This window comes from Mastomys coucha, unplaced genomic scaffold (assembly GCF_008632895.1).
Source record: "Mastomys coucha isolate ucsf_1 unplaced genomic scaffold, UCSF_Mcou_1 pScaffold8, whole genome shotgun sequence".
Lineage (NCBI taxonomy): Eukaryota > Metazoa > Chordata > Mammalia > Rodentia > Muridae > Mastomys > Mastomys coucha.
The window spans coordinates 75,313,950-75,339,485 of record NW_022196914.1 but is presented as its reverse complement, the minus strand read 5'-3'; the positions used below and the strand labels follow the sequence as shown (position 1 = coordinate 75,339,485).

Below are 25,536 nucleotides of genomic sequence, written 5' to 3'. Positions count from 1 at the left end.
AGTCCTTGTAACGACATGGAAATAGAAAGAACATGAACTTTGATTTCAAATTTCCTTAAGTTTTGTTTCTGACCTTGTCCAAACTGGGTGAACTCATGCTAATTATTCTGCCTCATTTAATCTACTTTATTATCTCAAAAATAATATCAGAGTATCCAGTGTCCAGGTTAATTGTAGAGATGGTAGCATATGAGGATGTGGTCAACTGGGATTTTTCTACATACCTACTCGTTCTGTGTGTGCTTCCTTTGTGTGCCCTACATTATTGAAGATGAAACTAATATACAGGGAAGGGGTGAGTTTGCCCAAGTTTTTCCAATAGGTTTCCCAGAGCAAGCCCAATAGCCCAATAGTTGTTGGGTTTCATCGTTACAAGACATGTTTTTCTGGCTAGCTTGTGTGTGTCTCTCTGTGTGTGTATGTGTGTGTGTGTGTGTGTGTGTATGTGTGTGTGTATGTTTTCACAGTCACTTAGACCAAATCCCATGAAATTACAAATGCTACATGGTCTTCCTCTGTACATAAACCACCAATGTAAACATAGTCTTTGCATCTACTTGATATCAGGGGCTTCCTTCAATCAGATCCAATGAAACAAGTCTGTTTCCTTCTTCAGAGCATACTTGACATATTTGTTTGTTACTTTTATCACAGCCATCCTGTTTAACATGACACTTGATGCAGATGGATATTCATCCAGGGTAACCTCCAGAGGGATATTTAGAGAAAATAGTGAGCGATTCTTGCAGAAGAATATGGTTGTAAATGAAGCGCAGAAGTGTTCTGAGTTCCACATTAGCATACAGGTGAGGTCTTGGGGTTCCCACTGCTTTTCTTCCAAAAGACTAATGAATACAGGAGTTATATGTTAGAAGATGCTTGTCTTTCTAATAACTTTGTGTCTTATCTAACTCTATGAACTGAAAACACATTTCTTGTATGCTAATACTTAAGGTCACATTTTATATGATTTTACATGTGTTGGTGACATGATGTTTTATTAGGAATTGCAACTAAAGGGCCTAAAAGATTGTTAAAGAAATGAAAGGCTTGGAGCCAGAAGGATGGCTGAGCAGGTAAGAGCACCTGCAGCATAAGCAATGGGACCTAAATTCAAATCTCCAGCACCTATGTAAGAGAGCCAAGTGTGGCTATATGTGTACCTACAACCTCAGTGCTCTGAACAGCAAGACAAGGTGGTTTCTGGGGCTGGCCTGATGGATGCCAGCCTTATTCCATGATCATCTAGATATTCTGTCTCAAGGAAGAAAATGTTGAATATGATGAAGCAGAAGACCTGATTTTCTCCTCTGGCCTCCACATATATGTACACATACAGCATGCACATGTTTGCATGCAGGCGAACACACACACACATACACACACACACACACACACACACACACACATATGTACACACACTAAAGAAGATAAGTAGATTAGTTAAAGATTTTTTAAAAAGTGAAAAACAGTGTTTCTTAAATGACTAACAGGGTGAACTTACCATTGGAAATTTTATTTTGAAATCTTTTCCATCAACTAAAAGTTGTATTCATTTTAAGCTCCTGAGAATGAAAATCTCAATTGTGGTTTCTAGTATTGCTTTACAGCAGGTCAGTGGTTCTCAATTCTTCCTAATGTAGTGACCCTTTAATACAGTTCCTCATGTTGTGATGACCTCCAGCTATTAAATTATTTTATTGCTACTTCATAACTAAAATTTTGCTAATTATGAATAGTAATGTAAATATCTGATATTCAACCCCCCAGGGGCGATAACATGCAGGTTGAGAACTGCTGCACTAGGTGAAAGATGGTAGATTGTGTGGCAAAGATTGCTTGTCTTAATATTATGCCATAATTGTTTGAGTTCTCTTAGACTTTGGAAATCTTTTATGTAGGAAAAATGCTTCCTGGGAAAAATTTTCCAGCCAGAAAGTTATTTTAAGTTATTTGAAACATCTTCTCTCTGTTTAGCAACTGTGAATAAAACCTGATATGAGAAGATACCTAGATTAGAACTCTGGTCTCCACATAGGAACATATATACATGCACGTGTGAGCACACACAAGCACACACACACATACATCATATATGCACACACACATATACACACACACACCATACACATACACACTTGTGTGCACGTACGTAACACACATAACACGTACAACATACACATGTGCACATACACATACAACACACACAATATATACACACAACATATACACATGTGCATGCATGCATACACACACAACACACACAAAACACATACAACACACACAACACTCACACACAATACACATGTACATGCATGCATACACACACAACACACACAAAACACATACAACACACACAACACTCACACACAATACACATACATGTGCACACACAACATATACACACATGCATACCACATGCAAGAAAGGAAAGAGAAGGGGCAAGGAGAGAAGGGGGAAAGAGGTTGAAGTATAGAGGAGGGATGGAGGGAGGGAGGAGAAGGGAGGCAGTGAGGAAACTTGGATTTCATTCTTCTTTGACCTTGGCTAGGAGGGGATGGAATTACCCATGGAATTACAGATTTCTGTGGAATCATCACTGGAATGACGATACTAGGGATGAGAAGCAAGGCCACCCAAGAACTAGGCACTGATATAGGCATCCGTTGACGAAAACTGGACATATTGTCTAAATATTTATAATTGTTTGTATGCAAACAATGAGATTATTTACCATCCCAGTAGGAATTGCTGCTTCAGATTTTTACTGTAATTGAGTCACTTTAGGTATTTTTAATTATGAGGCTAACAGCAGAATTGAGACTGAAAAGGAAGTCTTCATCAGTCAGAAAGAGATGACTCTCTGTATCTGATGGTCTTCTGAATTATAAGCACATTGTGGACTTTATTTACAAGTTACTATGACTAAATAATCAATCAGTCTCTCTCCTGTATTTAGAAGCCCTCTGATGTTGTCAACCCTTTGGATCTGCGTGTGGACATCAGTTTGGAAAACCCAGGCACTAGCCCTGCCCTTGAAGCCTATTCTGAAACTGTCAAAGTCTTCAGTGTGAGTGTGGCTTGCCCTTCCCAAATGGAGGTTGGCCAACAGCTTCCACAGTCAGTGTGGTGTGAAAGATGTTTAACAATACAGCCTTAATGTAATGATGCATACAGTTCACTGGCATATCAATTCCACAAAGCAGAGATTGCTTCTTCTCCACTCTGCTTCTGGCCCCAAGAGCTGTGCCAAGTTACCAGTGGAGTTCAATAAATGCTTCTTGAAGAATTAACAAAACAGACCAAATTGCTTGGGCTCACTATCCACTAAAAATATTAGATGCCTGTGAAGTTGTTCATCTCTCCCTACTATGCCTATTTTAATTTAGCTCCCCATAAACAAACTATTCCCTTGAATTTTGTATTTTTCAGTAATTTTTCTTTATGATGATGTAACCATGTATAAGCTCCTAAAACTTTGTTCAGCTTCCCACAGTTTTGGCCTTTATGTAAATGGAATAACAGTAGTGCATATAGTCTCTCTGATTTTAATCTAAGCACACCCAAGAGGATGACACATTTTTCCTTTTTTAATAGATCCCTTTCTATAAGGAGTGTGGCAGCGATGGAATTTGCATCTCTGATCTGATCCTGGATGTCCAACAGCTGCCAGCCATTCAGTATGTTCGACTTTACACTTCCCTGCAAAGTATAGAAATAAAAGGCACACTGCATCTCCCCATTCAGAATTAAAATTTGGATTTCTTTTCTAAAGAAGTACTGTAAATGTAGTTAAGACATTGTAAAACTGAGTTTCAGCTTCTGCCACTCCCCTAAAAGTAAAGCAATGAGAAATGCTAACTTGCTGGATTGGCGGAGTTCTTGTCCCTGCCGTGTAATCAGAAGCTACAAAGAGTTCAATCCAGCGCCATTTGCTTACTCAACAGCATTTGCCTCCTTGTTATTAAATAATCTTCAAGTAACTGCAAAGAATTTTTGAATCAGTGAAGTTTTTGAACAACGGGACAGTTTTAACCTCAGTGGCTTTATCTTTCTCTCTTTTTTCTTGTTTTCACAGAAATCCACCCTTTATTGTCAGTAACCAAAACAAGAGGTTAACATTTTCAGTCATGCTGAGAAACAGAGGGGAAAGCGCATACAACACTGTGGTCCTGGCTGAGTTTTCTGAGAACTTGTTTTTTGCTTCTTTCTCCATGCCGGTATGTGAGGACAACCCTGCCCCCCAACACACACACACACACACACACACACACACACACACCCTCACGCCCCACCCCTAAGCCAGCACAGCATTGCTTCCCTCCTTCCTCCCTGACAATCACTGTCTCTGATAATCATCCCTCTACATCTTCAGTTGTCTGAAAACAAAACAGCAAAACAAACAAACAAAATAAAAACACAGCATTGACCCCGGTCGTGTTCAGTCCCACCATGTGGCTTCCAGTTAGTGAAGCCTCCAGAGAACGCAGCCTGGCTCAGAATCTAGAATCTAGGGCGGTTCTGATTGCAGTGAGGGTCACATTTTCCTTTACCCCAGGCCTTGGCGGCAGCAGCTCACAGCTTTTCCAGCCATCTGTGTGAGGAGGCCTCCTGTCCTGGTGCTAGACAGATGCAATGCACTTGCTCAGTGACATTGTTAGTCCTGAAGCTTACTCCTAGATTTGCAGACGCTGCTGCGGACCCTGCTGCCAGGATGACACGCTCCTGCAAAGCCATTCTATCAAGTTGACCTGATTACTAAACCAGGAATAAGCTTCACCAAGAGAACCTGGTTCCTCCGCTCTCAAGGCATAAGGAGAGGGGGGGAAAAAGAAAACCAGGAAAAGCTATTTTCCAAGTAGACTGCCTGATTAAATGTTATAAAAAATTTCTTCCTATCTCAAGTAAATGTGAACTTTTATAGATTTAGAAATCCAAACTTATACTGACTACATATTTAAATGTCCTGGTCATATAGCACCTCTTACATTAAAGACAAAATGAAGTAAGGAACTGGCAATATCTGTTAGATATTTATAATTCAAACACCACTAAGCAGTGGAGGCACACACTTTAAGACCAGCACTCAGGAGGCAGAGGCAGGTGGATCTCTGAGTTGCAGGCCAGCCTAGTCTATAGCATGAGCTCTGAGACAACCAGGACTACATAGAGAAACCCTGTCTCTGAAAAAAAAAAAAAAATATATATATATATATATATATATATATACACATACATATATATAATATGTACATATATTATATATATATATATATAATACAAGTGCCAACATGTATCGTATTCTTCTTTTGAAAATATGCATTCCAAAAATATCAAGGAGAAGGTATTATTAAAGATAAGGCTTCTGAATATTACATTAAAGATGTTTGTGCTCCTGAACTACAAAAGGTGATCTCCTTCTTAGTGTACATTTCACTAGTCCTTTGGCTTCTCGACTCTATCTTTAGAGTTGGCAATACAAGTGTATGTTAACCACTTGGATACTACAGGATATTCAAGTCTTTGAGAACAATAAAATGTTTAAATAAAAAACAATATCACCACTAAGATGTCCTTGTACACAATTCAGTGTGGGTATGCACACACACACATACCAACTACACATATACACACACATGCACATACCACACATATACACACATATACACAGCACATATATACATGTACACACATACACACAAACATCATACACATACACTACACACACATACATACATATACACACACTTAACTGTTATGTCTTTGATCCTGTTCAGGTCGATGGAACAGAAGTAACCTGTCAGGTTGGTTCATCGCAGAAATCTGTTACGTGTGATGTGGGATACCCTGCCTTAAAGAGTGAACAGCAGGTACAGTTTTCATCCTCCCATCCATGCCCTCCAAAGCTAAGAGCAGCTTCTGTCCTGGACATCATCATTTAACAGACATCACAAAGCAGCTCCACACCCAGACAGGGTTCCCACACTGAGCTTACTTTGTTTAAATGGTTAGCAAAGGTAGCATTCCCTCCATGTCCCTTTTTCCAAGTGCCCATGCAACACAGAATGTTCTTTTGGGCGGCTATGTTGACCCACATTGGTCAAAGCACTATAAGTACATTTCAAGTCAGCACAAAGCTTATCAGTTCTGACAAACGTAGCTCCACGAGGTGTGCGTCTGAGGGAAGTTAAGCTCTGTTCTCAAATCAACAAGCTAAGGCAAGTGCAGAGAGATGGTCTACAAACTTATCATTTTTAAGACAAAATTCAGAATTCCCTGAGAATGAGTTCATCTTGCTAGAGAACACTTTGCTGGCACAGAAGCATCATGGACTGATGGATTTTAATGTTGTGTGTAGGTGACTTTTACCATTAACTTCGACTTTAATCTTCAAAACCTCCAAAATCAGGCAACCATCAATTTCCGAGCCTTCAGGTAAGATGCAATGGAATCATAATTCATGGTCTGGAGCTTTTATGAGATTTCTCTTTAAGTGGTGTCTAATATTTGTTTTTAATAGTGAGAGCCAAGAAACAAACAAAGTGGACAATTCAGTCAGCCTCACGATTCCTCTCCTATATGATGCTGAACTTCACTTAACCAGGTAGGTGAAGCCTGCTACTTGGGTGGGTAGCATTTTACCCCTGACAGCCCCTTGGTAATTAAATCATTGAGCTCATTGCTACAGACAGTCTTCTATTTACTCAGGCTTAGATTATGAATTTATTTCCCACCAGTCAACTAGATTAGAAATATGCAGATAAACTGATGCCTAGGGACACTTTGACCCTTGAGGTTTATTGACCCAGAATAGCACCAGAATTGAAGGGGAAAAATGTTTTTGTCACATATGTCAAGCTACCATGATGTGAATCACCATTTCACTGGATCTTTTTCTAATGTTTAGGATTCTATGTTCTCTTAAACACAACATAAGGTTGAAGTCTATGAGTTTTCACCTATGTTAACATGAAATAATTAGAGGATTAAAATAAGGCTTTACTTTTATTGCCATCTTAGCTACATCTGTTTATAATTATCAACACCCCCTAAAGGTGGTGAGATGCCTGAGCTCTATCAAAAACAAACAAACAAACAAACAAACAAACAACAACAACCCCTTAGACACTGAATCATCCTCTTGAGGGCATGCACTTCTCACTGCCCAGTTCATAATATGCATCCTGGATGTCAAGCAATATGCCTGTTCTTGGGTATGGAAGTCCACAGAATCATATCTTAGACATTGAAAGGGCACAAACAATATAAAATGGAGTCACGGGCCGAATAAGTGGATATGGAAACTGGCCTGAGTCTAGCTCCTTAATGGAAAACCCCAGACATGCCTGATGATGGTTTTCTTCCAAGCAGGAAGAAATGAGGGATTTTCCAAAGGAAGCCATCCATGAGGAAAGGCTTTCTTCCTTTTTCTTGTCTTGCAAATACAGGTCAACCTGAGGACAGTGGTTAAAATGTAACTAGTAGACACCATTTAGCTTCACTCTTCCAAGGAGCAGGTGTCTTGGGAAATGGGTAACATACAAATCCTACAAGTGCTATAGGCAAATCCCATCTGAGTTCACTCTGAGAACTGAGGGCACTTCCTCTTGAAAACCAAAGACCCCCTGAAAAAGCACAATACCGGTTTCCCAGTAATTCTATGGTTAACTACTGACTCGATGGTTCTCTGACTCGGGCCTTGCCAGCCCAGCCCAGGAAAGCATGGAGCATACAGATCATGCAATAAATCACAAAACAAAATTGAAAAGGAGTGTGTGCCATCCTGTTTGAAGCTTGAGACACATGAGCGAAGGTAAAAACAACAGTGTACCAAGCGAGTCACAATGCACAAGTCAAAGCAGAACATGGCCCATATCATCCAGCCCTGAGAAGTGCATCAGTAGCCATGGTTCCAAAAAAATGAAAAAGAAGAAAGTCTCTTTGCTAAAAAAAAAAAACAATTGATGACAAAGCTACCATGATATGAATGACCATTCACTGGAACTTTTCCTAATGTGTAGGATTCTATTTTCTCTTAAACACATTTGGTGAAAGTCTATGCCTTTTCACATATGTTAACAGGAAATAGAGGATTAAAATAAGACTTTTATTGGCATCTCAGCTATGTATGTTTGTGATTGTGTATTCTAGTACTAGAGTCTATAGTATGTGCTTAAAATGTTAAGGTATATAGTCAAATTTTTCATGATGGAGAATTTTAAAGTAATGACTTCTGGTCCTATACCCAGATGGTTTCCCACAAGATTCTTTGTTTAAAGCATTACATGTGTGTATTTGGAAAATACAAACATTACAGTAAGACTCGAAATGAAAAATGAGGTTAGCATTCTCCACCACCTTGGTGACAGCCCCCACAAATGACTAACAAGGCTAATTTAGAATATCTTGCCTGGCAGTGGTGGCGCTTGCCTTTAATCCCAGAACTTGGGAGGCAGAGACAGGAGTATTTCTGAGTTCGAAGCCAGCCTGGTCTACAGAGTGAGTTCCAGGACAGCCAAGGCTATACAGAGAAACCCTGTCTCAAACAAACAAACAAACAAACAAAAACCAAAACAACAACAAAAAAGAATATCTTCCATACAAGCAGTTCATTCATCTGCACGGTTACACACATACATATACACACACGTTCTCATTTTACTTACTCAAATGGAATGCTAAAATATTATTTCCTATATTTATGTGGTTTTCATATCAGGATGTACATATCTAATTTATTCTATTTCTGGTGAGTCATAGTTCATGTAACCACTCCATTGTTGTTTTACATTTTTGTATGTGTAACCATCAAAACCAATACTGAAAAAGAAAGCTTTAAAGTTTTGTAAAGTCCTGAGGAAAGTACAACCCTTAGCAGATACTGGAATACTGTATAAATGCAGTTATAGTCTATGCATATAATAAATGCAAATAGAATTATTTTGAACAGGACCCTCTTCAATTTAGATCACTACTACTGTAACCCATAAGTAATGTAGGGAAAACTTATGTAAAGTAGAAAAGTGTCAGATCTCCTTAAAATATAAAAAAAACAGATCATATCCATCAATTTAGGAGCTGGCTCTGTTTAGGGGCTTACATAAACATCTGGAAAGCGAAGAGAATATCATAGCTGGGTTTTCTGTTTAAATCCTAGTCAGTTTTCCCATTTTCCATACAAAGCTGACACATCACTATTTCCTCTCATACAAAACCTTGAAAAATACCCACATATATTCAACTCTTATGTGACAGGTTTTCCTTCTGAAAATCTGGAAGAATATTCTTAAAAGAGGGAGAGAGATCGGGGCAGTCAGAGAGAGGGGGGAGGGAGAGAAAGAGAGAAGGGGTCCCCAGAAGATAAAAAGCATCCTATCTCAGAAAATGTCTAGTCCATCCATTTAGGAAATGGCCTAAACATCCTAGAATTTAGATAAATTATAGATGTCCCCTGGGAATATATGGAAGGAAATTCATAGGCTTTTCAGAATCCTACTCTGGCTATCAGCTCCTTCATGCATCACATGTTGCAAGGGTTTTCTAAGGAATCCTCTGGCCTGAGCATTTCTGTGCTTGCAGGCATTAGTCAGGAACCCTAAATTGTGTGGTCAATCATAATAAACGTTTCAGATTTTAAGAATGGTCCTGCAATGTTGGAAACATTCACTGCTGTCACCCAACAGATCCACCAACATCAACTTTCATGAGATCTCTTCGGATGACAGTGCTCCTTCTGTCATCACCAGTGTTGAAGATATTGGTCCTAAATTCATCTTCTCCCTCAAGGTTGGTAAGCTTTATCATAAGGATGACAAACCAGGAAGAGGAGGAGAGAAATAAAGGAGTCTAGGCTGAAGAAGAAGTAAGGCAAAGTCACCATGCACCAGTAGTTGTCAGTCTCGAGGGGTGTGTACTAGCACCAAGAGAGCTTGTTAACATGCACGCATAGCCGAGCCTCAGCACCGAGTGTCTGTCTCAGAAGGTCGGTGGTGAGCCAGGAAGTGAGCTTCTGAGGAGCCCACAAGATGCTGTAGATACAGCAGTACAAGCAATGCTACGGATGCTGCTGGTTTGGGTGTCACACTTTGAGAACTCTGAGGTAGATGACAGATAAGTTGAAGGATTTGTGTTTAGTTATGTGTCCTAGGTAAGGAAGAAATGATATATTTTCAAAGCCAATACTCACAATTACTTTACAAGGCATCATTACAATGGTGTTACTGGGGGGGGGGGGGATGTTCGTTATGCTAGTTTATGCTTGAAGACCAGTCCTGTTTGCAAAGTTCATCAATACGGTAAAAATAGGGCTTTTGCACGGTCATGCTAAGTAGTATCTAAAATGCTCTGAGTGGATTCAGTATGATGTAACTGTAAGGATAAGTAAGTAACTATTAATCTAAAGCTTGGGACCAGTTATTTAGAGAAATTCACAAAAACATACTGTAATCCCAGAACTTGGGAAGCTGAGGTGAGATTGGTGTAAGTGTAAAGCCAGTCTGGGCCACAGAGTATGACTAAGAAAGAGAGAGAAAAATTAAGTTATGAAAGAACAGCTAATTTAGAAAAGAATGCTAGAGAGCCTTTAGAATGTAAATAGGAACCCACCCGCCTCTCTGAGTCAATAACCATTCCGACTCTGCATTTCCACTAGTCCACGAACCTCTTCAGCCCTGAAATTTAGTTTCATGTCTTTAATGAGAAACGAATCTTGATTTGTATTTCAGAAAGTGAGGAAGGCAACCGCATCCTTTATAGGATTTTTAATCAACTCATAGTAAAACAAGAGCAGCAGTATTAAGAGTGGAAGTGTGAGCCATTGTATCAAGTGTCAGCCACACTACCAACATGATTCCCAGCAGTGGGAACAGACAGCATGGGAGCGCATGGCCAATGAGCTTTTGATGGTCTTTAATCTTCGAGTGGAAACATGATCCTTAGTGAGGTTCAGTCCCTTGCCCAAGCCACACTGCTGTTCTCCATTCCACTCATCATGGACAGCATCACCAATAGCATCATGGATGGTTTTTCTGACATCATTTGCATCTCGTGTTATTTCCTACATAGGTAACAGCCGGAAGTGCTCCAGTGAGCATGGCATTGGTAACCATCCACATTCCTCAGTACACCAAGGAAAAGAATCCACTCCTATATCTGACCGGGATACAAACAGACCAGGTAAGGACAATACACCTGGCCACACAGATAGAGGTGACCCAAGACTTATGGGTAGTTGTGTCTGCACCTGAAAGTTGAGAAACAAGAGACCACATATACATCCCAGATCCCAACAAACTAATCAGAGGTGGCTGAATTTATTTTATAATCTATTTTGGGCAGCAGGTGATTTGACTTGATTAGAGCCCTGCTAAGAGAGAAAATGGAGAAATTGGAGGTTGAGGCTACTGTGGGCACATAGGAGGTCTAGAGAGCTGCAACTAAGAGTCTTCAAGCAGCTGGCTAAGACTTTCAAACAGTAGTGCTCAGCTCTAGTTATTCATTTAACTCACCCCAATTATTTTTTAAAGAGAAACAAGACAATGAAATCCAAATCTGATTATAAGGCACTACTGTTTTTCTTTGAAAGCTACAGGGTTTTCATGCAGCCTAGGCCAAGAGATAGTGCCTGTCATAGCTAAACCTCCTAACATTGGTTCACCTTTAGTTAGGCACTTAGCTGGTCTTACAGTAGTGTTGTTTCTGTGATGTGCATAGTAGACGTAAAGAAATTAAAATCCTAAACTCTTCTAGAAAAAAGAATACTAAATCACTCATGTTTTCATCTGTCTACCTACCTACCTACCTACCTACCTATCATCTATTTTTACTACAAATTGATCTAATGTCATACCAGCAAAGTATTAGTTCATTTTTCATTGCTACAATAAAATGCCTGAAGTCAAATAAACTTTACAGACAAAGAGGTTTATTTAACCCCTAGCTCCTGAGATTCAGAGCATCATTTCAGCTCTGGGGAGTGTCTTGTGGTAATTGGTATAAGAGAGAAAGGAGAAAATAGAAGTATATTGCCAAGTAGGAAACTGAAGTGAATCCTGCACTCCCTTCTATAGGGCATCCATCCAGTTAATTAGTTGGTAGATGTCCTACTGGGACCCAACTCTTTAAAGGTCTCATCGTCTCTCCACACAGCCACCTTGGGAACCACAGTTTTTCTTTTTATTCCTCTCTCATATATTACACCCCAATTGCCTCCCCCTACTCTCCACCTCCCATCTCCACTCTCCCTCAGATCTGTGCCCTGAATCTGAGTCCCAGACAGTTAATTCTGTGGACCATATTTTTGTGATGTCACTGACCCCTCTGATTCCTCCAATCTTTCCTCTGCCTCTTTAGCAGGACTCCCAGAGTTCCTTAACATTTGTCCATGGTTCTCTGCATCTCTTCCATCAGCTGATGGATGAAGACTGTCTGGTCTCTTTGATGATGATTTTGCTGGGCTCTGGAGGGGTGGGACTACTTTTTTAAGGTGTGAACTATGAAGTAAAAACCACACTGAAGTCATGACAGGCTGTGAGAAGCTGGCCTGCCTTATCGGGTCACATCAGCTCACTGTAATAGTTGAGCCTTTACTGAAGAACAAAAGATTTGGCCACTAGGCCCCTGAGAAAGGAGCTTAAGGACCCCTCCCACACCCCACATGTCAGCAGGATTTCCTAGCAGGCTGAAAGAATGACAACAACCACTTTGCTTTCCAAGTTTGATGTGGTGCTCTTCTCTGTAGGCTGGTGACATCAGCTGCGCAGCAGAAATCAATCCACTAAAGCTACCACACACCACCTCTCCTGTATCTTTCAAGAGTGAAAACTTCCGGCATACGAAAGAATTGGTGAGGAGAGGTCAACCTTACACCAAGCTTGCCTTTAATGATGTGTTTGTTGGAATCATGGCTCTTACTTTACCCCAGCAGCTGATACACTAGAGCATGGATTCTCAAACCTGTGGGTTACAATCCATTTGGGGGTCAAATGGTCCTTTCATGGGGGTTACCTAAGACCATTAGAAATATCAGGTATTTACATTATGATTCATAACAGTAAGAAAATTACAGTTATGAAGTAACAACAAAAATTAATTTTAGAGTTGGGGGTCACCACAGCCTAAGGAGCTGTATTAAAGGATCACACAGCATTAGGAAGGTTGAGAACCGCTGCCCTAGAGTGAGAGTTCTGGCTTTAATGGTGAGTGTGAATTAGGATACAGCAAATATGTTTTCAAGCTCAGGTCGACAGTTTGCAACATCAACAGGACATGTGTGGTGTAACATGGAAGTGAAATAGAGCCTAGAGGAAGTAGAGGGTGCAGAAGGGTCAGGGGGTGGTGAACAGAGCAGAATCAACAAAACCAATGCTTGCTCTGCTAACCTTTAAAACGGAACTCCGTGTGCTTACTGTCCCTGTTCCCATCTCTGTCTGCTCTCTGGGGAAGAGTTAGTGTAGCACCTAGCATGGCTCTTGGCACAACCTCAGTCACTGGGTAAGTAACAATAAACTTTAAGCAAGCTCTCCCCCATTCCTGTATGTGATGTAGAGTGTGTGTTTGTGTGTGTGTATGTGTGTGTGATGTATATGTGATGTGTATGCATGTGTGTGATGCGTATGTGTGTGTATATGTGTGTGCAAGGTATGTGGCTATGTGACTATGTGTGGCTGTATGGTACACAAACAGAAGTATGAGGACATGCTCTCATGTGAATGACACATAGGCTGGGGCACTACTCTATTGCTCGCTACATTGTTACCCGGAGACAAGGTCTCTCGCTGCACTGGATGCTCATCATTTTGCCTAGATTGCCAAAGAACTCTCAAGATCCACTTGTCCTTGTGCTGTCTCCCCAGTACTGGGGTTACAGGCACACAGCCAGATGGAGCTTTTTATGTGGATGATGAGGACTTGAACTCTGGTCCTAGTGCTTGCAAGTATTTCTTATCCACTCTGGTATCTTTCTGACTCCCACAGACTCCTTTTAAAGAAGCTTTATTTTTTTAAAGCAATTCATACCAAGACCACGTGGAATGTAGAAGACTTTCCCATATACCTCCTGTTGACACATATTCATGGATTTGTCCATCATTGAAACCATTGATAGGGTGGTACATCTCTCACAAATGTGACAAGTGACAGACCTGCACTAACATGTCCTTGCCTGAAACCATAGTTCACATTGAGGCTCATGGTTGGAATTTCCAACATTCACACTATGGGGTTTGAAAATGTATAACAACCAGTGTCCATTAATTATAGCAACACATAGAGGGGCTTAACAACCCTAAAAATCTGCTATGCTCTGTGTAGTCACATCTCCCTCTCTCCCCTTACTCCAGATAACTACTGATTGTTTTACTGACATATCTTAATCTAAGAAAAAGAATTATTATCATTAAATTTAATAATTAAATTATACTACCTGTTCTTTCTGTTCAATAATTTACTTGCCTTTACATGTTATCAACACACTGCTGATAACATGAGTTAGTTACTGTTTTTCATTTATGGTCCTAAATAGTAGAATGAACAGACAGGCCCTTCTTTTCACATATTGCTGCTATGTCCAAGGGTATCCATATGAACAGGAAATAGCTTGGGGGATCCCTTGAAGAAGAGTTAAAAGTACTAATACATCAGTGATTCCCAACCTGTAGGTTGTGATGCCTTTGGGGTTGAATGACGCTTTCATGGGGGTCACCTAAAGACCATTGGAGAACACAGATATATTTACATTCTGATTCAAAATAAGAGCAAAATTACTTATAAAGTAGCAATACAATAATTATATGGTTCTGGGTTAGCACAATGTGAAGAATTGTATTAAGAGGTCGGCGTACTGAGAAGCTTGCAAACCACTGTAATAGAGTCTAATCGTGCCTGTTTCCAGGGGTCCTTCCTAGCACTGAGATTTATCTTATCTTTTTCTAAAGTTTTTGCTTTAGTAACTCTCTCCCACTCTCTCCCTTCCCCCTCCCCTCTGTCCTGTTGACTGTAATCTGAAAGGACTGCAGAACCACTTCCTGTAGTAACATCACCTGCTGGCTGAAAGACCTTCACATGAAAACAGAGTACTTTATCAATGTGACTACCAGAGTCTGGAACAGGACCTTTGCTGTTGTAAGTATAAGCCAGAGAGTAACTTCGCATACCTTTCCTGGCTCTGCCTCAGAATCATCTGGAGAGCTTATCCAGAGGTCTGCCTCTTAGATGCAACACCAGCCATGGAATCTCCATGAAAAGTGTCAAAGATGCCTTTGCTGTCCATGTCATAAACATCATCTTCTTGATCTTCCTTCCAATATCCCCACAGTTCTCTACTTGGAGTTACAGCTTAATCAAGATGGTCGTGCCCCTGCCTCTGTCTTTGGGTTCTCAGCTAAGTGCATTATTGATCTTAAACCATGCAAATGATAAATCCAGCAGGAGGGTCCATCTCCCTCTATGAAAACAGGCAGGCACTCTGCTTTCCTGGTTTAGCTTTAATTTGATGCCCAGAAAGTTTTACAGCATTTCATCTATTTCAATCTCACTGAAAAAGAAAGTACCAAAACAATTAGTGTTGTTTCTCAGGACAGCAGGTGTGAGTCTACCATAGCACAACTGAGTGGGGACTGGGTAGCCAGTGTTTTAGTCTGGCAGGAACAATGTAAGAGCAGGCAACATAAGAAGAGGTGGGCCTCAGCCTCTGATCCTGGCTGCCTGAATGACTAGCTACCCCTTCCTCCAATGCCGGCTCTGACTGTTGACAAAATATCTTAGTCTGTCTTCCGGGCTCTGTATGACTCTCAGTGGATCTTTTTTTTATATATATACTCTTTTCCCTCCATTTTTCACCATTTTATAATCAGCAATGATCCCCATTCTCTGTGTTGATTAGAGAGTACCCTCCTAACTGGGCCCTGGAGTCAAAACACAGTCAGATTGAGGAAAGATACACTATGAAAATAGAAAGGTTAGGGAAAGATGACGGAACTGGGGAGTTGGGGAGACTGAAGCGCTGGGGTTCCTTTTGAAATCTCTTCTTCTGTTCCCTGGTCAGTTGCATCGACTCTGAAGCCTCCCTCTGGGAGGGGCAGCTCCACCTCCTAAGATGTGACACAGTGTTGGATGCATCCCCCAGCTGCTGTGGCTGAGTGCTCAGTCTTACCAATTGGTTCCTGGCTCCTTAGATCTGAGGAGCAAATATTTTCATTACAGACGTTGCCAAGTGGGAAGGAAAACTGACTTTTGCACATCAAAATATCATCACTCCAGCTCTGCGGAAAAGTATTTGGGTTTTCTGGAGTTTTCTTGAAAGGACACCGTTTTTAACCATCAGGCTTTGTGGAAGTACCCCTCGACAGGCTCAGAGGCAGCCTTTCTTTTCTGGAAGCTAAGTCCTTAAGCAGTAGAGAATGTATCCGTTTACAAAACAGTTACAGTTGCTCAAAGTCACTGGGTGTCAAGCCCAGCATGTCATCTCGATCCCTGAGAAGCCTTACTTACATCTGTTTTAACAACCAAATAGATGATCCAGTCTGAGATTTGGGTTCCTTTCCAGTATGGGGCTCACAATGCAGTGCCTTCTTTCAGTCCCTCTTGTGATGCAGTGTACGTCAGCCCAGCACTGATCACATACTGACTGCTCAGACTTCCCAATAGCATTGGCTGCCTTTTGTATGGAAAACCTTGGAGAATGCTACCAAGTGTGCTGCTTTGCTTTTCTGGCTCTGTGAAGAACACCTCCTTCTACTGGTTAACACTGTAGGACATTGGATATGTGTAAGACCAGCCAGCTCTGTGTGGGCAGCCATTATTAGCTTTGTCAGAACAATTATTTCATCACACAGTTTACAGGGGATACAGCCTAACATAGTAACGTGGCTGCCACCTTCCATTTAAGTTTCCACCATTATCAAAACTTTAAAAAGATGTATTAATTTGCGTGTGGTATCTGCATGAATTTATATGTATGTAATACATGCATGTAGGTGCCCTTGAAGGTCAGGAAAGGGAACTGGATTTTCTGTAATTGGAGGTGTAGGTAGGAACTGAGCTGAAGTCTTTCACAAGAGCGGTAAGGACAATGACCCACTGAGCCATATCTCCAAACACCCAGCCTGTGTAAATACTCTTACTGTCTCACCTCTAATAATGTTTAAAAGATCAGTGTTTAGGGTAACGGACAACCCAATCTTCCTTCTTGAGAAAGTTAAGAGCTAGAGACTGGACCAGCAGAAAGGAAACAAATCGCTTACTCTTTGGAAATATAGTCTCTCTAGATGGCTCCTGCGTATAGTCTGCAAATTACTTCGTGAAAACATTGTACTCTAGTAACCAGAACAATGGAGTCCTAATAGCCAGAGCATATGAATGGCTCTAATATCTGAGTGCTAGGTTCTGTCTCACATAATTATGATGCCCACAGTTTGTGTTGTAGAGCAAACGCCAACAGCAAGACATGTATGTCAATCATGTTCCCACTGAGCAGACTGTTTTCCTGTAAAGACACTGACGGTGACATGTAGACTTACTTTATATTCTTACTCATAGCACCAGCAAACATATATGTCCTTCCTATTCATCTTCCACACTGATAGTATCATCTGATAAGGATGTGTGGAATCATTCCTAAGGTGATAGAACGTGTCAGAAGGCTCAAGGTTTCTGCTGCCAACTCAAGTTCAGGGATGCTCTTAGATAGTGAGAGTTTGTGCATGTGCACCCAAGAGGAAACTCAAATGCTGCTTTTCCATTTCACTATGTGTCTTGATCAGATCCAGGTAAAAGAGTATTATTTTCTCTTATGCAATTTTCTTTTATGCATCAAGCTTCATTTAGTTTAAGAAAAAAAAAATTAGTCTGGGTGGCCAGCTTTTCCATTTAAAAAACAGGACTTGTAAGCCTTCAGTTTGAATCATTTTCAAATTTGAAAATTTTAAGGAGGTATTTTCCAAGGTTGCTGTCTGGGTGTCACCCTAAATTTGGTTTATGCACAGAGACAGGCTCCAATCATTGCATATCTCAAAGGCTGCTTAGCAGCTTCTGATCGGTCTGTGTGGCGAGTTCAAGCAAGCATAAGACTAAATCTTCAGGCCTGGGTTTTCTTCTTGTAACTTTCCATCAGGAGAATGTTTCCATCTTAAACATCCCAGGTTTTCTGTGCTTGCTGCTGTGAGGGTAAAAATGTTGTTTTTCTGTGTTCCCAGTCAACTTTCCAGACTGTGCAGGTGACAGCAGCAGCAGAGATCGACACACATAACCCTCAGCTCTTCGTGATTGAGGAAAATGCTGTCACGGTGAGTGTGTCGCGTCCCTCCCCGTGACAGACAGACATTTATTATGTGAAACATGAACAGCCATTCTCATTTGTGTGCATGCAGATGGCTCTTACCAAAATGCTCAAGGCCTGAGCTTTCTTAGCTCCAGATCTGGCAAGGGAGCCTGACACTCTGAAAGTCCAAACATACTTGCCTTCCTCCCATCCTCTCATATTGCAATTCTGGTTTTTTATAAATGAGGATCCCCTAAAAAGGAAAAACAGAGGGGCTCTCTTATGTTTGGATACCATGGTGATGTTTCATGCGTAAAGCAGAATTACCATCTCTTCCTTAGCTGTGAGAAACCATCAGGACCTGAGGCATAAGTTCTACATTATCTTGACTAAAATCCTGAATTGGATCTAGAACACTGTAAACTTATATGTAAATAAGGCATTTTAAAAACTTTTTAAAAAGCAGACAGTGACATATCCATTCACTGCCTTGCATTCTAGAGAACTACAAATGAACCCTTCATTTAAAGGGGGGGCACTATGGAAAAGTGTCTCTTTACAGAAGACAAAGGCTCCTTGTTCTACAGGCTGACACAGGCAGCCTTCCTTAGCAGTGAGCCTCTGGTTAGCATGCACCATTTTTAGATACAACAGGATTTCCATACCCAGCGAATCTGCTGGCAGAGTCCCGAGCACTTTCCTCCACGGCTTTTGTTTAAGAACTGGAAGCCAGTTCACGACTCTGGCCCCAAGGCCAGCTGGACAGTTGGCCTCTGTCCAGTGCTCCATCCTACAGAATGGCTAGAAAGCTGAGGGCCCCATGAACCCTGGGCCTCTCTCAATGCCTGTGTTGAGTTCACAACACTGCTGTCCCTCTCTTGCCCCAGGAAAAATGATCCACACAATAGAGGCTGCTTTTCTGCCTCTGGTTTGGGAACCTTGGCAAAAGCCTACACCCTCTCTGCAGAGGTTGGGCATGGAAAGCCAGAAATGGAGCCAAAGAAAGTGCAGACTCTAAACTGGAACTGCTGTGAACCCAGTCATGGGAGAAAGCAATATACCTGTTTTCAAAGCTCGGTTTAGGAAAATGCACATTCGAGTGATATGTGAACTCTGCTAAAGTCTTTTATGAAAGCAGCCTTTAAACATATTCATTAAAAAATCCAAAGTTTTATTTTCATCAATCTATCAGATTTTTCTTTTCTTGGTTTTTCGATGGGCAATACTAATTAGTACCAGAGGCTGACTTCTACGTGTGTCTGTGAAATTATTCTGTAATCCAAACAATAATTTGGATAACCTTCTGAGGAATACTTGGAATCCAAATCATATATTGGCACATCCTTATATGAAGATATCCAGGCTCACTTAGAAATCTGATACATGAAGTATTGTGCCCAAGGGTGGAGGGAGAACCAAGAGCCAGATCTGTGAGCTCTGAAATATGGCCTTGGGACAGAGTTACTACAGAGCAGTGAACTATATGAATTTACAGTACTTTCATTCAGAACATTTTAGCTCTTCAATACAAGCAAGGAGAAACACAGTCACCGAGGGTGGCTTTTTATTTGCTCCACACCTCATTAAAAAGCAGTTTTTTGGTCACTGACATTTGACATACTATCAAGTAAATAAATGAACTGTTGTCCCCTTTTGCTCTGTAATCCCTCAAGACTACATTGTGAAGATCCTTTTCTCACCTAAGAAAAAGAATGTGAAGTGTCAGTGCTCAAGTCCCTGGGGCTGCCATGGCATGCCACTGCCACAGAGATCAACAAGGGACATAGGCATAAAGTCACATGTTCTAGGACAGTGTGACCACTGGAAATGCCCACCTTACCCCTGAGATATCCATTCCCCTTTTCCAGTGTTTTATATCAAACCCGAATGAGACTGGAATCAGTATTTTAAAAGCCGATGCTTTCCTGGATGAAAGGAGGAAGAGTTGGGAGAGGCTACGCTTTGCCCCATTCCAAGGATGCTTTAACCTCCTGTGATTACAGACGTGTACACCAGAAGCGGAAGTGCCTCCTTTAAACAAAGCCTCTGATGCCCTTAGCTCAGTGAGGGAGAGGAAGCAGAAAGGCTGGGCTTGCCTGAGTTTTCAGATTGTCTCTACAATGTGTTCTGTGTGGTGCTTCAGGAAGGAATGCCATCAGGACAAGTTACAATAGCCCTCCACAACTGTGGATCACATTTATAAATTACTGAGTCGCACTAGGCCATCTCGCTTTTCTACTACATAGATAACTCAGTTTGGATTCCTGTACTCATTTGCAGATTCCCCTCATGATAATGAAACCCATGGAGAAAGCAGAAGTACCGACAGGGGTTATCATAGGAAGCGTAATTGCTGGAATCCTTTTGCTGTTGGCTGTGGTTGCAGGCTTGTGGAAGGTAAGAAAACTTCATGGTTAATATGTGGCACTCACGAAGGCTCCCGTTTTTAATTCCGTACAAAATACCAACCTGAATACTGCATAGTACCTCTTACCATTGAGAAAAAAAAAAAAAAGCAAGACTTTCTTACTCAAGTCTTTGAAAACCAATAGAGGCACTGTTTTTCAGAACCCTGAACATTGTGTTCAGCTGCAAATAAATAGAATGACAGAAACTCAATTTCACACAAAATGAAACCTAACTCTCTGGACATAAAGTTCGCCAACACAAGGGTGTGAAGACATTAGTCAGTTCCTGTGCATGTCCACAAACCTCCAGGAACTGCAGAGGGGCTGCAGGGAACTGGGCAGCAAAGCAGGTCAAAGGCACGTTCCAAATGAGCCATAGGTGATTCCTTTAATTGCTTGTATTTTCTGGACACAGTGTGGTGTGGATGGATGCATGTGTCTGTTAGATAATGATCAAATCAACATAACTAGTTACAGGTTGGTAACAGGTTATGTCATTATCTTACAGCTCGGCTTCTTCAAAAGACAATACAAGAAAATGGGCCAAAATCCAGATGAAACGGATGAGACCACAGAACTCAACAGCTAAAGCATCGGTGAACACCACTGTGTGGGGGCTATCGGCATCCCTGAGAGGGTTCGCTGGTGTGGTGAATGGACTTCTTTTAAAGTCCACCTTTAAATAATTTAATAGGTAAACTAGCCTGGTCAGTTGGGCGATGACAAAATTGTGGGTGGTGTGCTTAGGGGTAGAAAGACCAAAGACGTCATCTAGGAAGGGAAAAAGTTATCTTCAGACTGGCTAGTCCGATGCTTGCCTTCCACCAGGAAGATGGGATGCTTCTAGGCATGACAAACCATCAAGAAAATGGAAATGTTTTTCAGATTTGGGGGTGGGAAAGTGCATGGGGAATGCTCTTTTTAATTTGATTAACAGTAACAATAAAAGTGGAAAGTACCTGGTGTGTATATTACACATAATATATATGTTATATATTATCAATATAGCATATATATTAAACCTATATACTTGACATAAATCATATAATAGATTATATGTTTATATGTATGTATATGTATAAATATACTGAGTACTTTCTGTAGACATATAACTATATTAATATTATAATGAAAATGAATGTTTGTTGACAAGAGAGACAACCAGCATAGATTATTTTTCAATTTATGCTGCTCCTCAAAGGATGCCACTGAGGATATTTTTGAGTGGTAATCTTATTTATTAACTAAATTAAAAAATAATGTCCTGCTATTGCAGGACAGTAATCTCAGCTACTACTCAGGAAGCTGAGACAGAACTTGGAGTCTGAGATCTCCCTGAGCTATAAGAGTGAGTTCAAGGCTATTCTGGACAACTTAAGGAGACCCTGTCTAAAAGCAAAAACAGAAATGACAGCTGGGATTTAGCTTAATGGTAGAGTAATTGTTTAGCAGCATCTTTTAATAAGTGAAGTAGATAAAAAGCATGATTTCTTTCAGCCCTTTTTCTGCCTCTTGAGTCCTATCTACTATGAACATGCTTGAACTGCTTGAGTTACCAAGAGAAACATATATATATACACACACACATATATATACATATATATATATATATATACACATGTGTATAAATATATGTATGTATATATATAGATATATATAGATATGCATAGATATAGATACATGTTTGCAGATAAATATACTACCTACTAAAAGAAACCTCCACAGACATTAAGTTGGGGTAGGTTTAAAAACCAAGGCACCAAAATTTACTTGCAACCTATAACAGATGTATAGTGTAACTGTCTACTAGGGCCCTCCTGGCTGAAGGAAAGGGAGGGGCTTTCTTTTCTTTTAGGAATCACAAGAGTTCTCTTTTTAATTGATTAGCTGTCTGGGAGAGACCTAGTATATTTGCCAGAGATAAGCAATTTCTTTTGCAAGCTGCCTCGTTAACCACTCCCCTTTCCTGCTGCCTCTATGACAGAAGTCCCCTGCCTTTCTCCCCAGCAGTTAATCCACTTTCATTTATGCACCATCCACTTCTTCTACAGCATCCCATCCCCCACCCCCCACACTAGCCCAAGCGTTGGGCTGAGAATGTCCTCTGTTTAGTTCACATACCTGTGTGATTATAGACTCCTTAACTTTAGGGAGCTAGTTTCATTTGCTGCTAAACAAGTAATTAAACTACACCTGAATTTGTAGCTGTTACCTTTATAAAAAAAAATAATAATAAGTAAATGGAAAGGTTCCAGGATTTGTAAGCTGGAGCAGCAGCAGAAATCACTAACTTAGCAGGAGCATCCTTTGTGCTTGATAACTCTTGAAACTCTAGGCTGACAGAAAGCCCAACAGCCTGCATTTTGACAAGCTCTCAGTCCTTGTGATGTAAACAGGCCTCACTCCAGGGAGGAGTGGTCCTTTACTACCATTTGCTCATTTCATATAAAGACTATATGTTCTCTAGAAGAGAGTGGGAAGAGGAGAGTTCAGGAACAGCTGTAAAGCTCACTTTGTCACACACTATATGCAAAAAGCTTTGGCCTAGTCTCTAACCTCTAGGAACTTCATTGTTCTCCTTATAAAAGAGGAAGTCAGGCTTAGGGCTAGGCAGTGACTCAATCTTAAAAGCCACCCTTAAGGATTTCCTGCTCTATAGCCTCCAAGGACAAGACCTAGAGATGGCAGAGGAAAAACAACTCACCCATGTGTGGATGGATGGCCCTGATTGCTGTCGTGCCAGGCCCCTTGGTGGCAGTCCAGAGCTACTTGGACCACTTAATGGCTCACTTCAGCCTTGGTAAAGCCAAATAAACAAGGGAAAAGTATTAGCTGTAAATGTCATGGAGGTAAAGCAAAAACAGTTTGATCTAGATTCTTTTAACAGCTGTCTCATTCTAACCAAAATTTTAAAGGGTGCAGAAACTAGTCATTAGGTTGCTAGAGAATATCTCACACAACATGTTAATTTATTGCACACTCGTGTATGTGTGTATGTGTGTTAGCCTATGTTACAACTAAGACACAGTCCTGTAAGTCATTTCTCACCCCACCCACTGGGTTTTTGAGCTTAGCAGTACTATCATTTTAAAGCAGATAGTTTTAGGAGGGAAGGGGCTACCTCATGCCTTACAAGTTTTTAAGCAGCCATCCCTGGCCTCTACTGACTCCTTCTCCCATGATCTTGACAATAACAAATGTCCCCAGGTTTTACTAAATGACTCCTGTATTTTTCAAGGAATTTTAAGCAAAGATGGATGCTCCTAAGAAATTATTGGGGGGAGGGGGGCAGGTAGGAGGAAATGATGTGGTCCATTCAACCATACCTTTGCTTTAAGTGAACTGTAGGACTCAAAGGTATCAGGGTAAAATATACATTTCATAAATGGTAGATCACAAAATGTGATCTTAAAAACCTGAGTTACTTCTTGTATGGCCACCACACAACTCTATAAACAGCAGCAGTGACCTAGTGTAATAAAGAAATGTGACTCACTTAAAACTACACACCACTCATAGTAGCAGCAAACTATGACCACCTAACTGGACAGATGCTTTTTTAGTTAGCAGTGTTATTCTTATACAACCGTGAAGCTTGCTTTTTTAACTGTGAAGAATAAAGACAACTAAGGCCAATTTACAATAGTCACCTAAGTGATTATTCTAAACATAAAGTATGATGTTATACCATATCTATCATACTGATACATAGCTGAACCTGACATGTGAAAATCTCATTAAGATTTCATTGAACAGAGGCAGGATTCTCAGCTGAGCTCCCTCACCTATCTCCTTACACAAAGAGAACAATTCTACACACAGTCTCCTAGGGCACGCCCTTCATGTACTTTCAGGAACCTCAGCAGCAGCAGCAGCAGGAAAGAGTAAACACCCAGAGGCAAAGGATAAACATGGGGTTAAGTCGGAAGTACAATATTTACTACTTTGAATTTTAAAGTATAAAGACATAGGCATTGTGTAAATATATAGATTGTATTGTTTGTACTTGATTTTGGCAATCGAAGCTGAGATGTACATGTATATATTGCACAGCTGTATTAGAGCTGTCTTTTGTTAAAAGAGGAAACTGTCCTATTACTCATGTGAAGAGTAATCTTGGTAAGATGTAATGTTCACTGGTTTTAATTAAATGTGTTTTGTCATTTTTCTCTCCACCAAAAGTATATAAGTTGAATGTATTTGTTTGTACAACAACTTGGCGAATTTATTTGACTTCTTAAAAACAATAAAATTGTAGTAACTGATGTAAAGAAAGGTACAAGAATCAGACAGAAACATTTTATTTAACTGTAAATCATCCCTTTCATACCCTGTTGTTCAATATCATTAAAATTGTTTTGACAGTAAGCTGCTCTCTCCTTGGGTTTTTACTGCCTCATTACAGATTTCTGTGTGTCTTTGAGTATGTCTTCCGCACACGCTCAAAACTCAATTCTAGACAACTCAGGCTATCAGTAGCATAAGTTTCTGTCCTCACGGAAAATTAGAGCATCTGATATGCATCAACCTGCAAGCACAATTAAAACATTTGAATATTAAGTGGGGGGAGGGCTTAAATGTTTAAAAAAAAATTAAACACACTGAAATGAACACACTGAAGACTTAAAGCTAGGCATATCTACAGACTGCCATCACTGTACGCATGGCAGACTGAAACGAAGTTTAGGTGGAGTCTGAGTGTGTTGCCGCCTCTATCAATATGAAAACAGCTCCCATTTAGGTATCAGGCATTCCTTCATGTGGACTTCTACCCAGGCAAAACAAAACACTGGAACTGTGTTTAAGATACAATGCTGGAAGAAGGAAAATGCTGTTGTTTTGTTTTTAGTTTTCTGGGTTTTGGGTTTGTTT

General features: G+C 40.5%; 1 protein-coding gene across 2 annotated transcripts in view; it reads left to right on the top strand.

The window, feature by feature from the left end:
* Itga2 (integrin subunit alpha 2) overlaps positions 1–25,032 on the top strand; it is a 96,267-nt gene extending 71,235 nt beyond the window's left edge. For both annotated transcript variants that reach the window (XM_031360060.1, XM_031360059.1), the window contains exons 18-31: positions 655–806; positions 2,960–3,070; positions 3,598–3,680; positions 4,079–4,220; positions 5,778–5,870; positions 6,359–6,435; positions 6,521–6,604; positions 9,684–9,786; positions 11,065–11,175; positions 12,740–12,844; positions 15,007–15,120; positions 18,192–18,281; positions 20,537–20,653; positions 21,173–25,032. In XM_031360060.1, the coding sequence (XP_031215920.1) occupies positions 655–806; positions 2,960–3,070; positions 3,598–3,680; positions 4,079–4,220; positions 5,778–5,870; positions 6,359–6,435; positions 6,521–6,604; positions 9,684–9,786; positions 11,065–11,175; positions 12,740–12,844; positions 15,007–15,120; positions 18,192–18,281; positions 20,537–20,653; positions 21,173–21,253 (1,463 nt within the window). In that variant the 3' untranslated portion in view covers positions 21,254–25,032. The remainder of the gene's footprint in view (positions 1–654; positions 807–2,959; positions 3,071–3,597; positions 3,681–4,078; positions 4,221–5,777; positions 5,871–6,358; positions 6,436–6,520; positions 6,605–9,683; positions 9,787–11,064; positions 11,176–12,739; positions 12,845–15,006; positions 15,121–18,191; positions 18,282–20,536; positions 20,654–21,172) is intronic.
* Positions 25,033–25,536: the final 504 nt, after the last annotated feature.